This window comes from Rosa chinensis, chromosome 2, assembly GCF_002994745.2.
Source record: "Rosa chinensis cultivar Old Blush chromosome 2, RchiOBHm-V2, whole genome shotgun sequence".
Classification (NCBI taxonomy): Eukaryota; Viridiplantae; Streptophyta; class Magnoliopsida; order Rosales; family Rosaceae; genus Rosa; species Rosa chinensis.
The window spans coordinates 71,589,499-71,602,112 of NC_037089.1; the positions used below are offsets into that span (position 1 = coordinate 71,589,499).

The 12,614-nt window shown below is 37.6% G+C and overlaps 1 protein-coding gene and 1 non-coding gene across 11 annotated transcripts; one reads left to right on the forward strand and one right to left on the reverse strand.

Annotated features, from left to right (window-relative positions):
* Positions 1-1,679: 1,679 nt before the first annotated feature.
* LOC112185697 lies at positions 1,680-5,457 on the forward strand. 10 transcript variants are annotated; one of them, XR_005807336.1, is made up of 10 exons: positions 1,682-2,221; positions 2,675-2,846; positions 2,963-3,094; positions 3,188-3,499; positions 3,643-3,719; positions 3,915-3,998; positions 4,142-4,208; positions 4,661-4,830; positions 4,969-5,036; positions 5,160-5,457. It is a non-coding gene; the product is annotated as an uncharacterized LOC112185697 (transcript). The 10 variants fall into 10 exon arrangements; XR_005807334.1 differs by having other exon boundaries at positions 1,684-2,221; positions 2,675-2,836; XR_005807340.1 differs by having other exon boundaries at positions 1,680-2,221; positions 2,675-3,094; positions 4,661-4,835.
* Positions 5,458-9,627: 4,170 nt separating this feature from the next.
* On the reverse strand, positions 9,628-11,195 carry LOC112190303 (protein HIGH ARSENIC CONTENT 1, mitochondrial). Its single transcript, XM_024329740.2, has 7 exons — positions 11,177-11,195; positions 10,792-10,886; positions 10,571-10,648; positions 10,361-10,434; positions 10,196-10,266; positions 10,039-10,092; positions 9,628-9,916 (listed from the first exon to the last, which is right to left on the reverse strand). The coding sequence occupies exons 2-7, from the start codon at positions 10,806-10,808 to the stop codon at positions 9,797-9,799; spliced, it is 414 nt and encodes a 137-aa protein (XP_024185508.1). The 5' UTR covers positions 10,809-10,886; positions 11,177-11,195; the 3' UTR covers positions 9,628-9,796.
* Between the last annotated feature and the right edge of the window lie 1,419 nt (positions 11,196-12,614).

Consider the following 12,614-nt stretch of genomic DNA (forward strand, 5'->3'; position numbering starts at 1 on the left):
AGTGTGTCGAAGTATCCACCAGAACCATAAAGTACTTGAATGGTCCGCATTCTGGATGGATAGGTCCACAGATATGTCCTTGTATCCTTTGCAAGAATGGAATGTTTTCTGTTATATCTTTAGCATAGGGAGGTCTGTCCTTGTATCCTTTGTAAGAATGGAATGTTTTATGTTATATCTTTAGCATAGGGAGGTCTCGATCCTATTTTTGCTAAAGAGAAGGCTTTGCAAAACGAGTGATGTGCCTTTGAGATAGTCAATGAGGCATAATGGGAGGGAGGTAGTGCTTCTAGTACTTCAGAAGGCAATGACTGCATTTGAGCAATACTAGAACCGACACCTTTATCCCATTTTATGTTTCACTCAAAAGAAGGGATGTCCATATGAGTTTTTTAAAATACGGATCATCATGTCACGACCCCGGTGCCGTCATGCCAAAGCCTGTATGAGTCAGTGTCCCACATTTCATTGTTGGTGACAGTATAGGATTCAATGTTCCGAATCGTAGTGAGGTACAGTCCACTAGATTGACTCATAAGTTTCTCTAAAATGCGTTTCCTTCCACATTCATATCAAGGTATTCAGTTCCATTCTCACAGTGTGTTTCTACTGGATAACCGTTGGCACAAATAGCTTTGAAACTTAACAAGGTTTGATTAGCTCTTGGTGCATATAGAGCGTCTGTGACTTTAAATGTTGTGCCATTAGGCAGCAAAAATTTGGCAGTTCCTCGCCCTTTTATTACTTGTGATGATCCAATCATCGTAGTCACAGAGGAATTATGGGCTATTGATTCAATGAATTATTGCCTATTTCTTAATATTGTGTGGGTAGTCCCACTATCAATTAAGCACTCAAGTTCTCCTCCATTCATTCCTACAAATAAATGGGAGGTATTTAGAAAATATAGCTCATATTCTTTAAAGTATTTCTATTTGCGTAGAATGGTATTCTTTTCATTCTAATAATTTTTCTTTTTCTAGATGTATTTCTTTACATCTTTATAGTGCTATTTCGAACCATGTGGATATGTGTAGTAAATAAATTTGAATAAATTCAGTGCTTCAGAATAAAATTCAAAATTTATTAATAAGCCAACGATAATCAAATCAAGGTCTTTGTTCAAAAATCTAATTCATCAAACCATTCTTTAAGACCAAATAATAGTCTAATTAAAAGTGAGGCATTATGCCTTCACAACTGTCTTTGGAAAATAAAGCAGATCAGTCAAGATTGAGAGCATCCATTGACTTAGCAAGTTCCTCTTTGCCATTGAAGTATGCAATTGTAAGGTTGACGTCTAGGTTATGACCTCCTTCTTCCATATAGTGAGCCTCTTGTTCTTTAGACTCTCTATACCTCTTGTAATTGGCTACTACTCTCACTACTAGAATAACTTAATCAGACGACAGCCATCAGACGACACATTAATTTTTGCTGTCGTCTGAGTTAGTCAGACGACAGATTTTTTAAATCGGTCGTCTCATCTCTACTCATCCAACACATGATCATTTCGTAAATTTCAGAGATTTCAGACGACACTAACAAGGATATGTGTCGTCTGAATAACGAAAAAAAAAATCATTAATTTATATTTATTTTTCCCCCTCTCAAAACACCCAAAACCGGAGTAAGGGTGGGAGAGCGCTAGCATCTCTAGTCGCTTTTAATTTGTTTAAGTGTCTAAGCCCTCTTGTTAGGCTTGTGAAAGAGTTAAGAGTGTGTGCAGTGGAGTTTTCCGCCAAAAAAAAAAAAGAACAACACCCAAAACCTAGAAGTAAACCCGATCGAGTTCCCTCCCTTACCTAAAACTGTGCTCTCGGCCGCCTCCCTCCGACTCAACACTAGGTCTCAAAACTCAATCACCATCTGAGAATTGAGAATCACTCCTGCAGCTGAGAATCACTCAACCTAGAAGTAAACCCGACACCATCTGAGGCTCAGTCCCGCCGCCGCGACTCCCTCTGAGGCTCAGTCCCGCCGCGACTCCGTCTGAGGCTCAGTCCCGCCGCGACTCCGTCTGAGGCTCAGTCCCGCCGCGACTCCCTCTGAGGCTCAGTCCCGCCGCGACTCCCTCAGTCCCTCACCATGACTCCTTCTGTCCCTCGCCACGACGCCATGGCTACTCTCTGAGGCTCAAACGCCCAGTCCCACCGCGACTCCATCGAGCCACCTCCACCTCTCCACACGGCCACGCCTCCTCCTGTTTCTAGAGCCCAAGGTCCTCTTAAATCTTAATCGATTTTTTTTCCGTCTTCTTTTGGAGTTAATTGAATACCTTACGCTTAGTACGGTAGTCGGTTAGAGGAATTACTTAATTGAATACATTAATTGAAGTATTGAATTAGGCCTGTATTGAATACCTTCATGGCTTCATCAATTCCTCCTGTTTCAGTGATTGTTTTTGTCCGACTTGTGCCCACAATCTATGATTGTTTCTATAATTGAACTATATGTGCTGGTATCAATATATAGCCTTATCTGTTTTAATTGAATCAGGCCTGTATTGACTTTCTTCATCAACTAGGCTATATATGCTGGTATCAATATATATTCTAGCCCTTTGTTTTAGTTGTGCAGACTGTGACTTGTTTAGTTAGCTAATTGAATACCTTGTTCTGAAATTTCCAATTGGGTTTTGCGATTTTGATTGTTATTGAAAACCTAATTGCAGTTCTGTTCAGCGGGTTTTTCTTACTCGATCTCAGGAGCAACTGGAGTTCAAGAAAAATGTGTTTTGCAAGCTTGACTTTCCTTTCTCAGATCAGACATGGCACCGCCAAACAATGGATATCCAATCCATGCCAGTTGGTTTCTATATATATGCATGCATTCTGTAAGTCCAGGTCAATAACACATGTTTTAGTAAATGCAGATAATAAATATATATCTCTCGAGCTCCCTTCTTCCCCAATTTTAGCATAATCAACTAGCTGAGCACCATCTGTACGTTTCGAATCAGTTTGGAGCTATCTGCAGAAAAGGAAAGTACATACTGTGTTGCTGAATCAGTCAGGGATATGAACCTATAAGGCAGATATATAATAATCATCAACATGGGAAATTCCAGCTCCATTAAGCATAGCAGTGAAGGGTACGTACTTATTATATATAATTTTCTTTCATAATTCCCTCCTCAAACTTCAGGGTATTATTTAATTAATTTGTAATATGTACGTTATTGCAGAGGAAGATTGAAGCACTCGAAGAGAAAGCACAACCGGCTGGGTGTAACTTGTTCTGCAGGTTATGATCATGATTATCATGAAGGAATAAAGAGTGTAAGAGCGGACAACCACGTTTGTGATTTCTCTCCTTATTCGGATCTATGCATTTGCGTGGTTACTTGGAACATGAATGGTCAAGTGAGTTACGGAGATTTGGAGGAGATGGTTGCCGGGAACAACCGCAAGTTCGATCTTCTGGTTATCGGTCTGCAAGAAGTGCCCCGGAAAAATATTTCACGACTGTTGCAGACAGCGCTTCTTGACTCTCACATGTAAGTCGATCAATATTCCGGCAAGATAACAGTAGTACGTGTTTTATTTCGGTCATTGTTTTTGCTGTTGTCTACGTATACTTATGTGCATCATACTTAACTATAAGTTGGCCTTTATGTTCCTATTTTCTGATATGAAACAGCTTGTTAGGAAAAGCCACTATGCAATCAATACACCTGTATATCTTTGGGCCAAAGGGCTCAGATTTCTTCCTCAGAGGTGAGCTAGAACTAGAGACGTAGGTCATGATCAAATATATATATACACATGTACGTAGGTATACGAGTGTATTATTATCTCGTAGCTAGCTAGGTAGAAGTGTATTAATCACTGTGATCTAGCTAGTTAGTTAATTTTGAAATATTTCTATGATTGATGCACATACCGATGACGATGATGATGGCGTATACACAGAAATAAAGATCGATAAGGTTTCAGTAGGGGGATGTGGAGGGCTAATTGGGAGAAAGAAAGGAGCTGTGGGAAATTGATGTCAAGGTATTGCTTTAATGTTTGACCTATTTGATATCGGAAAATGATGAACTCTATTAGATATCGTCAGTGTTTTCATTTGAGATCAATGCAAAGTCCCTCTTCAAAGCCAATATCAATCTTTCTAGCTGTTGTATACATTTTGACAGTACAAATGGACTTTTGGAAGCCATCTCCAATGTCAAACAGTTGTCTCTTTCAACTCGTAATTTGGAGGTAAGCATGTCTGCAACTTACTCTTTTACACTATATATGTTAGAGAAGATTATAGAAACTACTAATTCAAGATTAGATAGAAAGATAGGCGCGCTATCTCCTGTTTGGTAGATTCTTCCTTGCACAGCTTCTAATACACTGAGATTCAGTAACAATTTTGTGAGATATACCACATATCTACGTACATACATGTCGGTTCATTTTCTTCATAGCTAGTGTAGTGTGTCTAGTGCAGGACATTAGACTTTCTGTTTGGCAGTGATTCTATTGAATAAGTGCGAAGGGTGAAGCATGTGTGTAGGTCCAAAGTTTTAAATGCCTTTGATGTTGGACAGATTGAAATCATAGAAGTTAAACGATACATTGATTGTTCTTTCCTTCTTCTTCTGCTTCTTCTTCCTTTTTTTTTTTTGGGAAGGAAACACTAAAATAAATAGCTCCATTTTTGTAAGAAAATCCTTATCTGCCATTACCCCCTTTATGTGCGAAACCGGTGGCGATATCTAATAGAGTTTGGAATCTGAATCATTTGGAACTGACTCTTGGTGGTTCTACCTGTTGGCGATATCTAATAGAGTTTCTCAAGAGATCACAGAATCTAGAATATCTTGTTATCAAACATGTAAGGTGTATTTTCACTTCTTATTACCGGCATGCAGCTTTTGAGGATTTTCATTTATTTGTTAGGGATTTGTTCTGTTGTTTTTCTTAAAACTATATCATGATAGATTGCTGATCGAAGTAACTCTTGATATTGCAGATTCTAGACAGTGGAGAACAGATAGGATTGAAGCATTTTAAGCCCTTGGGATCTGGTGATACTGGCAGGTTAGTATGTTAAACAGTTTTATACCTCAGGTTTGAAGTAGTCTATGGAAATTGAGGAATCTTAACTTAGCACAAGGTATTGGATAGTTTGTTGACCATTAAGTGCAAATCAATTTGTTTCAGTGGGAGAAAAAAGGGAAAGTAGCATATACCCAGCAACATATTGATGAAGTCAGAAACGAGTGGGCAAAATTTGTTGTTAAAACATATATGTAAGCTTGTGGTTGGGTATCGACTTATTTTGGTAACCTTGATTTTACAAGATATATAGACAATATTATTATTACTTGCTAGATTGAGGTTACTTTTGGTTAGAATTGTTGGATATAGATATGTACTTTTGGAAATGTTTTGGATTGGCAATGTAAGAACAGATGGCATTGATATATGACAATGTTATATTTTGGATTTGTTCAGGATATGAATATTCATGTTTGCAACAATTGTGCAAAGTTAATTCAGACAACATGTATAGGTCAAATAACTGTAGTTTCTAAAGGTATCACACAACTGAAGGGTTCACAAAACCATTGTCTGAGATCTACTCATACAACACATCTAAAAACAGCAAATAATACATGTTGTCTGAACTTCATTTCAGACAACAGAAATAACAAATTGATGTCGTGTGAACTTGATTTCAGACAACAGAAATAACAAATTGATGTCGTGTGATATTCAATTCAGACAACAGATATAACAATAATATGTTGACTAAAATTCATTTCAGACGACAGAAATAACAACTTGATGTTGTGTGATCTTCTTTCCGATAACATGTATAATAAAGTTACTGTCGTCTGATATTCAAATCACACAACAGATATAACAATAATATGTTGTCTGAACTTCATTTCAGACAACAGAAATAACAAATTGATGTCGTGTGATATTCAATTCAGACAACAGATATAACAATAATATGTTGACTGAACTTCATTTCAAACAACAGAAATAACAAATTGATGTCGTGTGATATTCAATTCAGACAACAGATATAACAATAATATGTTGACTAAGATTCATTTCAGACGACAGAGGTCTCCCAACAGTGTCGTCTGAGATTCATTTCAGACAACAGAGGTATCCCAACAGTGTCGTCTGAGATTCATTTCAGACAACATCGTTCTTTTAAAAGTGTTGAGGTAATATAATGTTTCTCAACATAAAATAAATGAACTGTTGTCTGAATGTCTAACAGTCAATAGTTTATCCAAATTAAAATAGTCTGGTAATTTTCAGACGACAGTTATGAGCTTATATGTGTCGTCTGAATGTAACACAGACAATAGTTTTGAACTGTCGTCTGAGCGAAGTCAATCAGACCACAGGCTACTAGACGACAGCACATTTTTTACTCAGACGACAGTTCAGGAACTGTCGTCTGATTAACTTTGTGGTGTAGTGTCTGTTGTTTTCTTGGCAATTCTTGTACCAATGCCCAATGAATCCACACCTATAGCATGGTTCATTGTCAACTCCTTCCTTTTGCATCTTGTTTCCACGATCCCCATGTCCATTTCCATGTGGTGCATGGTTGCCACGTGGGTAGGGATCAACACGTCTAAACCCCCTTGCATTGGAGTTCTTTCCACCTTTCATTTTTCCATAATTAGCCTCGGGAATTTTCTTTGTCCCAGTGGGCCTGGCATTGTTGTTCAAGAGAACCTCATTATGTCTCTCAGCCACTTGCAGTAGGCTTATTAACTTATTGAAGGTTGTGATTCTTTTGTTGTCATACTTCAATTTATACAGGTTCGCTAGTATAAATGCTGAAGCAAGAAAGGTGGTAAGAGTCTTGTAGATCATATCATCTTCTGTGATTTCCCTTCCACAGAAATTGAGACGTGCCTTAAGGCGCAACATGTCCTTGTTGAAGTCATTGACCCTTTTATAGTCAAGCAAGCGGATTCCATTCCACTGAACGGCCAGTTCTGAGAGCAAAATGTCATGAATGTTCCCAAAACGTCCCTTAAGGGCATCCCACAGTTCTTTGGGTGTCTTCAACTAAAGGTACTCTCAGTGTAGGCTAGGATCAATATGTCGCCTCAGAAACATTAAGGCATTTGCTTTCACCTTATTAGTATCATTTTTGGGGTCGGTAATGGTGGCAGTGTAGTCTTTTGCCACAAAGGCAGTTTCCATATCGGAAACCCAACGATGGTACTCAAGTCCTTCTGAGTCCAAAATGTCAAACTCAGGTCAAGTTGGATCAGCCATCTACATAAAACAAGAGAGAAGATATAAATTACGCAGTCATAAAGACATCCACGTAAATTATTTTCTAAACATATGAATTAGATTTCAAGACCGAGATTCGTAATGGTCACATTTTTTTTTCGATGCTATGTGAAAATACTTTATCACAGTAAATGTGTATGTATAATGCTCATGAATTTTCATTATCATGGCAAAGCGGATTATATATGTTGCATTCTAAAAATAAGCATAACACATTTAAACATAGCCTATATAAGAAATAAACTACATGGCATGCTCAAATTTCATATATATACAACAAATTATATACTACACATAATAATAGAAAGAATATATCATGCATAAAATAAAATATAAACAATAGCATATTTAAAACATGCTTAAAGATAATTATGTAAAACATAAATAACAAAACATGCTTAAAATGATCAAAATTATCTAACTAAACATGCTCAAAAGTTCTAATTATAAATAATGAAATATACCATAGTATGAAAATAAATAAAAGATAACATACTTGGTTGCGAGAAAATAAAATAATCCTAGCGCACGTGCTTGTTGATGCAGGCGTGCGTAGCGATATTTTTGGGCTTGAGAAAAACTAGGCCGCTTCCTCTTTTTTCAGCAATGGGCCACAAAGACTTATTTTTTTTCTTTTCTCTTTTTTTTCTAGGCCGCAGGCCTACTTCTTTTGTTTTTTTTTTTTTTCTGCTGGGCCGCAGGCCTGCTTTTTTTTATTATCCTGGGCCGCAAGGCCTGCTTCTTTTTTTTTTTTTTTTTATTGGGCCGGGTCACACCTTTTTTTCTTCTTTTTTTCTTTTCTTTCTTTTCTCTCTTTGTTCTTCTTCTTCCTAGCGTCTTCTTCGTTCTTGCTTTCTGTCCTTCTTCTGGGCCGGAGCCGGACGTAGCAGGTTGAAGACACACGGTAGAGGAAGATGGAGGTCGTTTTGGACAAGGCAGCGCCGGTGATTGGGGCCGAGGCTGGAAGGAGCGCGCTGCAGCGACAAGATCGGAGGCATGTTGCTGCGATCGGTGCTACTGCAAGGCTGGGATCTGCAGGTGGGAGGCAGCAGCGATGGGTGGAGGTGGGTGGGCTAGGCGTGGCCGGTGAGGTGAGACCGGTCTGTGTGAAGGTTGATTGAGACCGGTCTGTGCTATTGAAGAGCACAAGGGGCTGTGTGATGTGCAGGCGGAGGTGAAGCGCGGCCTGGTGTGCTGCAAGGGAGATGGAGGCCGGACGGGGCCTGTCTGGTCTGGGCGGCACAAAAAAAAAAAAAAAAATTTTTTTTTCTTCTAGGGCTTTGATTTTTTTTTTAACGAGAAGAAGAAAGAAACTAGAAAATTAACGTTTTTTCTTTGGCTATTGGCTCTGAGCGTGCTGATAACGTGTTAAAGTAAAATTGAGATTGGAATTGGTCTACTCATTTCATTTCATAGTCCCTTTATATAGGGAAAGAATTACAACGGAAATATCGATTACATTAATGATACTAAATGCTGATTGATCCGTAATTGCGCTGATTGATGGTAATCACTGATTCCTTGATTCCCTCTCCGTCAGTTGCTTTGACGAAGGCACACAATATATTTTTCCTTTAACAGAAATTAACTTATAACATTTATTAATTTAGTTAAGGTGATTATATTCAATTAACTATTTCTCTAAATCTCCCAATATTAATTGTTATGTAACAAAGAAAATAAAAATTAAAGAAAATAATAAAAATAATATATAAATTTTAGGGTTGGGCCGGGTAGGGCTTTTAGGGCCGGGCCGTAGGGTAGGGTAGGGCCGAGCTTCATTTGCGTGGCCCTTACCCTATCCTATTTGAATAAGGGTAGGGCCGGGTCGGGCTTAGGGCCGAAAGGCTAAATAATGAGGCCTAGATTCAAATTTGTACAATGAATTGCATTGTTGGTTTTTGAGAGGAATATACTTGGATAGCCTCAAAGGAAAGACCCTGAGATTGGAATCATTAATTGGTTAAATGCTTTGCTATTTTTCTCTACCTTATATATTGTATCTTGAGTTTGATTTACTAATTTACATTAAGCTTCTCTAGTTCCTGTTGGTTTGTAATCTCCACAAAACACCTTACTGAACTCGCCTTCAGATTTCAGAATACAACATGCATGTTTGGTTGCATACTCTTGCTAATTAGTTCGTCTTTATTCTAGCTCTGTACCATCTTTGATTGCACATAGATTTAGATCGATGCATGACAATTGTAGTTATATATTTTTTGGGCTTGGCTTATCAGGAAATCATTCTGACATGTGTTTGGATTTCTACAGTTGATCAACCATACATGATTTATTTGAATGGATTTCTTCAACAAGTATTTAAGCATATAGCATGAAATTGCAGATATAAAAATCATCCAATTACGATTGCTCTGTTATTTGGAATGCTCGATTGTTTCTTTATCAAATTTAAAGCACACCACCAACCTATACTTGCTGGAATACTCGATTAGCTAATTCCCACAGAATAAATTTAACGCCATATGGAGGTGCATGACATACATTACATAATAATTTCAAGGGCGGAACTTGCAAGCGACTTTTAATTCACCAGATCGTTTGTCTTTGTCAGCAGCAAGTCCACTGTCCACCCATGAAGAGTAGCCCCCTTCCATGTTAGTGACATGCTCGAAACCCTGCATATTTTTTTTTTGTCCTTAATACATTAATGAACTCAATTTCTCCATTATATAGACTAGTTATTTACAGAAATTGTAGATAACTTGCATTATGCATAGTGGTGAACTGAGAAACTTACTGCATTAAGAAGATCTACACAAGCTTTAAGTGATCTGCCTCCGCTGTTGCAACCCTACAATATATATATCGTGAAAAAAATCTAGACTCAATCAGAATCAATCAAGAAGAAGGAAAAAGAACCATAAATAATTTAGATTTAACAATTGATTAGTTACCACGACTAAGTGATCCTGTTTCTTGAGTATTGAGGAAATATGGGTTAGAAATTCAGGATTTTTCACTTTACCTGCATGGTTAATCATGACCAAAAAATAAAATAAGATTTGGTTTTAGTCGGATTAAAATGCATACTGGGGTATCTGTTTGAAAAATTAGAGTACCTTCTTGGGTCTTGAACATGTAAGGAACATTGAAGGCATTTTCAACGTGGCTCGTGTTGAACTCCTCATTCGTCCTATACATTCAGTGATAGAATTTTATTGAACTGATCGATCTAATTAATTCGTTAATTACTGCAATCATTAAGCTAGCTACACAACCGTGGTTAATTTGAGACATATCCGCACAGATTAATCAGTTCGCATATGCACCTGACATCCAGATACAGGTGACCGGTGCTGAGCAGACCTTTTGCAGTAAATACATCAACGCTCGTAACATCTTCACCCCTACAAAGTTAATAACCAGAGAAAATCATCATATTTCAGACATATGGGTAATTTTGAAGGGCTTGAAAAAATTAAACCGAACTTTCAAAACTACCACTAGCGTGACTTGACAGAATTAAAATAAGATCATCGATCAATCTCACCTTTTCATTTCGGCCATTGGTCGATCTTCACCTTCAATGTTCAACCTTGATCAGAAGATTTAGTAGCGAGCACAACTTCACATGTGAATTGGTGCCTGCAGCCGGGCGTGGTTATGTATGTATGAAGTGATAAGTGATTGAAACTCTCAAAACCAAGAGTTGACATTACTTAATTATTTAAAAAAAAAATATCTTAATTATTGATGAATTTATTATCTAGTTCTAGCTAGCGCGCGTGTGCTGCACTACATGTTCACGATCATATAGAAAATCCAACTAGTTCTAGGTGTTGACTTTGGATGAATTTATCTACTGTTAGTATATGGACAGATGACCTGGCCGTATTGCATGCTAGCGATGGATGTAAGAGATATTGAAATTGTACCTTTGAAAATCTCTCGACTACTTCAATGTAGAATAATATTGCAGTACGTACGTAGAGAGAGTAGTCGTTTCTTGTTCATGTTGGTGTTAGCTGGGAATTGTGTGGAACAAAGACGTACAAAGTGTCGAGTAATATTAGATATATATGTATATAGGGTAAAAAAATTCCTGTAATGTTCAATACATTTAGTTTTGAGAAAAAACTTCATAGATATTGCTTTTCTATAAATTATAAGTTGAAAACAATATCAGTGTAACATGAGAAGCTGAAAGAGACATCCCTTGAAAGAAACCTCTCAAAAGGCATTGACTTTGATCCATATATACAGTTCTTTTATTCGCAATATCACTTTAAGAATTTTATGTTTGCCAACCACTACACGGAGATGAGCATTACCTATGATTATTATATACATGATGATAGGGGCTCGATCCCTTTGACTTTGAAGGGTTAAATTTCAGTTTACCCCCCTGCGATTTGGGGATATCATCATTTCATCCCCCAAACTCTTAATTTCAATTTTTTACCTCCTAAACTTTCTAATTTTCGCATTCCGTGCCCAATCTTTGATTCTCCGTCCAAATTAGACGTTAAATCACGAATGTTGAGGGCTGAAATGGTCATTTTCACACAAATTTGCCTCCAAAATTTAAAAGTTACAGCACAAACTTAATCTATTACATATATACAAAGATTTGCCTCCAAATTTTGAAATTTTTCTGCCAAATTCTGATAAGTACTAAAAATCTGCAAAAGAACAAATGGGAAGCATATTAAGGGAAATTGCAGTACCAAAAACCTTATAAGTACAAATGGGAAGCATATATGTGAAAGAACAAATCTGCAATCACTAACAAAGACAAATTTGAAAGGATAGTATATTTGACCAATCCACTGACCAATTTCATTAAACTCAACATCCATGTCACCTAACCAATCATCATCCAAACCATATTCAGCATAATCTTCATTGTCAAACTTGGGAACATAGTCCTCATCCTCTGAACTATTCTCATACAACAAGTCTTCATCATCAGTTTCATAATCAGCTTCTTGCTCCACATCAACATGCACTCTTGATCTTCTTGAGCTTCTTGGTTCGTAGCTGGACACATCAACATCCACAAGACTGTGCAGGCCATCAAAGACACCTACCTTAGGTTCTTCTTCCACAATTTTTTGCTTTCCTTTGTCTTTAGGTGCATTCACTTGAGCTGCACTAGCTTGGGTAGGCACTACATTGGTCCATTCCAGCTCCCTAATGACAACTCCAGAAGACTTCTTTGGTGGCAGTAAATTATGCCATTCCAACTCAGGTTTGATGGTAGAAGATGACTTCTTTGGTGGCACTACATCATACCATTCCAACTCAGGTTTGACGGTAGAAGCTAACTTCTTTGGTGGCCTTCTCGGAGTATCCTTCCTTGGTGAATCAGGT

Excerpts from the sequence above, each read along its gene's own strand:
- LOC112190303 (XM_024329740.2), bottom strand. Across the intron at positions 10,435-10,570 it reads CACCTGTATCTGGATGTCAG|GACGAATGAGGAGTTCAACA; the intron begins GTGCATATGCGA and ends CTGAATGTATAG. Across the intron at positions 9,917-10,038 it reads GTGTAGATCTTCTTAATGCA|GGTTTCGAGCATGTCACTAA; the intron begins GTAAGTTTCTCA and ends AAAAATATGCAG.